This window comes from Ochlerotatus camptorhynchus, unplaced genomic scaffold, assembly GCF_037179485.1.
Source record: "Ochlerotatus camptorhynchus isolate MF236.1 unplaced genomic scaffold, CSIRO-AGI_Acam_v1.1 ptg000391l, whole genome shotgun sequence".
NCBI lineage: Eukaryota > Metazoa > Arthropoda > Insecta > Diptera > Culicidae > Ochlerotatus > Ochlerotatus camptorhynchus.
The window spans coordinates 2,593,331-2,598,167 of NW_027040878.1; the positions used below are offsets into that span (position 1 = coordinate 2,593,331).

The 4,837-nt window shown below is 38.5% G+C and overlaps 1 protein-coding gene across 1 annotated transcript; it reads left to right on the forward strand.

Annotated features, from left to right (window-relative positions):
• The first annotated feature begins 2,186 nt into the window (after positions 1–2,186).
• Positions 2,187–2,798, forward strand: LOC135710535 (uncharacterized). Its single transcript, XM_065233133.1, has one exon. It carries the CDS (start codon positions 2,187–2,189, stop codon positions 2,796–2,798), a length of 612 nt encoding a protein of 203 aa, XP_065089205.1.
• Positions 2,799–4,837: the final 2,039 nt, after the last annotated feature.

Genomic DNA, 4,837 nt, shown 5'->3' on the forward strand with positions numbered 1-4,837 from the left:
TGTAGGCCTGAATATATTGGTGCAATTAGTTTTTCCTCGGCTTTCATTCCGCACGATTCTCCGTTTAATCAATCACGTCGAAAAGATTGATTGATATGAAATTTAATGTGGATTATAGAATTTTTTGTATGTTACCAAAATTTATGAATGGTTTGCCACTAAATGTTGAGATAATTTATTGACTATTGAATTATCACACTGTATACCATGAAAAAGCAGCCTGTTTGTGAGTTTTTGCCTGTTTTCAAGTAAGGAGTTATCATGAAAAAAAATCGCCAGCTGGTATTTCCCGGCGACTTTACAAATAAATAAAATCAAACAAAATCAGCATGCAGAACTAGCTAGGATTTGTTTTACTTCATATTTCACAAAATTGCTTTCGAGTGTTAAGACATCGTCTCCCGCAAAGTTTACATTTTTCCCTCTACCAACACATACATCAGGGCTAGATAGATCTCCACAGGTTCTATAGAATCCACGCAATTTCAAAAAAACAAAATGCACAGCATTACCATTACCAATCTGCTAAAATGAACACTTAGTTAATTTTCAATAGGTTACTATTGAAAAATACCAAATGTCTAACTGTTGAAATGGTGATCAAAAATATCACCGAATTTCTGAAAACAGCGCATTCCCAAGCACAGACTTAAAAATTGAATTCGATGCGGTCCCACTGAACGGTGCTCATTCAATCACCGTAAGTGGTGGTGTCCAGTCTAGCAGCAGCAGTAATAGCAACAGCAGCAGCAGCAGAAGTGTTTTCAACAACAACAACGAAAGGCTGTCTGCAGCGAGCTGCAGAGGTCATATGAGCAACCACAGAGAAGGAGGAAGAAGTCCCACCGCTAGGCTAGGATCGGAATCAGTAGCTCATCGTGCTCAGCTCAGATTACTCAACCATCACTACAAAACGGTCCTTTTCAGGACCACCATAAATTTGTTAAGAGTATTATTTGGCCATTTGTCAAGGTCATCAGTTCCTGCAAGCAGCTAGCTATCAAGGCTCAACCTGGTCTCTATAGAAGGTGTGGAATTGTAGGCCCGAATGTATCGTCCGACCATTTTCCAGAACACGCTAGTAGGAAGTGTTAAAAATCCATATAGAATTTGAGAGAAGTGGGAATAATTCGCTTTGGGTGTATATTCAGTCCCCAGAAAGCCATTAAAATCAAATTTGTGAGAAAATTAGCTCTCACGAGTTCAATCTCTCGAAGTCCCTCCTTTTTTACATATTCTGCACAAACGATACTTTCCGCCCCGCCCCATTCATATGATTCGGAAGGAAATCCTGTGAGGGGTGAATTGAATACACTTTAATTTAAAAATGCACAAAACTTAAAAATTAATAAATAACAAAAAAATCAAAATACACCTTTTAAAGTCGGGTAGATGAATCGAAAATACTCAAGTTGACAGTCCCTTGGATTCTCTTCATCAACTTTCTCTTTGAAATAAATACTACAAATTTGTTACGCTTACAAATAAAAAACGGAAAGAGTTAAAAGAACTAAATGTTCACATTTGTTCCGTCCACTAGCGGTCCTACGTCAAGCTTCCGTTCGTGCCCGTAGGCACAGACCCTTCTACTTTTTTTTTGTCTTTTGTATAAGCGGAATCTTTCTGTATAGGAAGAGTAAAAATGGCAAACAGCGTTAGAAAGAACACAGTAAAGTTGATTTTTGGACCGGACAGCAAAATACCATCATACCTGGATGTACTCAAGTTTCCTATGGACGTTTTGAAACTTTCGGCGGCTGACATTCACACAATCTACAAAGATGAAAATGGCGGACAATTCTACATCAAACTAATCGACGATCACACGTTCTCTGCGTTCATTTCCGAAGCACATGAATCGTACAACTTTCAGTACGAAGATGGAGGAACAGCAAGGGTCCAATTGGACCAAGCATCATGGATTTTCAGGTACGTTCGCATTTTCAACTTACCACCAGAAATCGATGATCGGGAGATCCAGTATGTACTGGGTCAATACGGAACAATCCGACAGCGAGAGAGGTTCCCAAGTGAAATGAAAGTGAACATTTTCACTGGAATTCGAGGCGTCCATATGGAGGTTTCGAAGGAAATTCCTGCCAACATCTACATCGGGCATTTTCGTGCTCGAGTTTTTTATGAAGGTTTGAAAGGTCGATGTTTTTTTCTGCAAAGCAGAAGGACATATGAAGTCGGTTTGCCCCAAGCTGGTGGCGATACCTTCAGGAAGTGGAGGTAAACCGAACCACTCTGGAGGTGGCGGTTCACCGCAGTCGCCGAAGCCGTCAGGCAGTGGGGTTAAACCCAATTCTGCCGGTGACACCGGGGTGAAGACCAGTCTTGCCGGCGTTTGTGAGGTCATGTCTAGCCTTTCCGGGAGCAGCGGAATCAAAACCAGCCCTACTGGGGGCAGTGGTTCTCCCCTGGGCAGACCGAATAAACCAGTAATTGACAACAGTGCACCAGTTACTCCACAAATGACGGTTCTAAGGAAGAACACTGAGAGTAAACCTGATCCAAACGTGCAGAACGCCGGATCGCAGAAAGCAGCGACATCAACAGTCTCGACAACGGGAACGGTTCCGAAGGATAGTAGCGGTGCTACAACGGGCACACCAACAAGTACTTCTGGTGGTGATGCGTGTGAAACCACGACTGCAATGCAAGATGAAGTAAGCGAGCAACAACGATGTGCTACAATCAAGCGTCCTGGAGCCATGGTTACGGAGAGTTCAGAAAGCGAGGAGGTATCAACCGAAGATACAGCCAGTGGCCAGCAAAAAATGAAACATGGTTAGGCCAAAGGAAATAAACAGACACCGCAATTCGTGAGTAGACTGCCAAGGAATAAGAAAAACAAGCAGTAAGATATGATCATTTCCTCCTACCTGTATACCATTTAAAAGTTCATCTCTTTTTAATGAACCAAAATTGTTTTCTAGGATTTTAGCTACTTTAAACATTAATGCCATCAGTTCAAGAATCAAGATTAACATGCTCAAAGATTTTGTGTGGAACTATGACATTGATTTTGTTTTTCTACAAAAAGTTTCTTTCGAAGATTTTAGTTTTATTCCAAGTCATATTGCTTTGGTCAATATCAGTGAAGATCGTAAAGGAACTGCTGTATTGATAAGAAAAAATATACAATTATTAATAATTTATCAATGTGTATGCTCACTCAGGATCAAAGTTTCGTAAAGAACGTGATCGATTGTTTTCGGAAGATATCATTCCTCATTTGTCTACTGATGCACCAAATGTGATTTTAGGAGACTTTAACTGCATTCTGCTAAAGCGTGATTCGAACGGAGCCGTCAAAAATTTGTGTCAAGGATTGAGCCAGCTAATTTCATCTTTTGATTTGCAAGTCGTCGGGAGGGTTAGGGATAGAAAAACAATATATACATTTTTCAGAGGTGAATCCATGTCAAGGTTGGATAGGATTTATGTTCCGAGAAACTTTCTTGACAGAGTACTAAAATTCGAAACCACAGCTACAAGTTTCTCTGATCATCATTCGTTAATTTTGAAATTTCAAGTAGATTAAAATGAAGACGTCATCTCATACGGAAGGGGGTTTTGGAAGATTAATCCTTCTCTCTTAAACGATGAGGACATTTGTGGTAGCTTTAAAAAAGAGATTCTTGCGGTTAGACAAAGAATAGTTTACAGAGAAGATTTTTGCCGATGGATCATTTTTAAACTAAAGCACGTAGTTTCTTTAAGTCAAATTTTTTTTGAAATTAACAAGAGAATCTCTGAATCCAAGAGCTTTTTATACGGCTGTTTGAAGGAAATATCTGAAGAGCAAAATTTAGGAGTAGATATGACGAAAGAATTAGGTTTCGTTAAAACAAAAATGATGCAAATTGAACAAAACCGGGTAAATAATTTAAAACTTAAAATACAAACAGATAACATAGTGGAGGATGAAAAGCTAAGTTTATTCCATTTTTCTAAACACGTGAACCATAAACTTAATATAATGCAATTAAAAATTAATGACCAAATAAAAACACAGAAAAAGGATCTCCAATTGTTCTTGGAAAATCATTTTCGGAATCTGTTTGAAAATGATAACACATTTACACCAGGTGCAGGAAACGTTTTAAATTACATAAAAAATACTTTGTTGACAGATGAAAAGACAGACTTGGTTAGGCCTATTCAGGAGGATGAACTTGAATCGGCTTTTAAGCAAGCTTCAAAAAAGAAAAGCCCTGGGCCGGATGGACTCACCTATGAATTTTACTCGACTTTCTACGATTATTTAAAATCTGATCTTCTAAAATTATTTAATGCGTATTTATCAGGTTCGACGATCACTCCCGATTTTGTAGAGGGAGCTATAACATTGATCCCTAAAAAGGAGAATTCACACGAGATATCAGACAAAAGACCTATTAGCATGTTAAATTGTGACTATAAACTTTTTTCAAAAATTTTGATGAATCGCTTACAGCCCATTCTAGACTCCCTTATTGGACCTGGTCAAGCAGCTTGTATTTCTGAAAATCTTGTATTTTCAATTTGAAAATGCTCAGAAACCTCGCAATCAAATCTAACGCTTCGAATAGGTTCAAAGGTTTAATTGTAAGCTTGGACCTCGAAAAAGCCTTTGATGGTTTTTTGTGGCTGATTTTAGAAAAGTTTGAATTTCCTCAACAATTTGTGAATTGCATCCGCAATCTTTATTCAAATGCTCGTTCTAGAATTATTTTTAATGGGTTTTTAACGAAAAGTATAGCAGTTCGTTCATCTGTGCGTCAAGGTTGTCCTTTAAGTATGGCGCTATTAATTTTGTACATTGAGCCCCTTATAAGGATGTTGTATG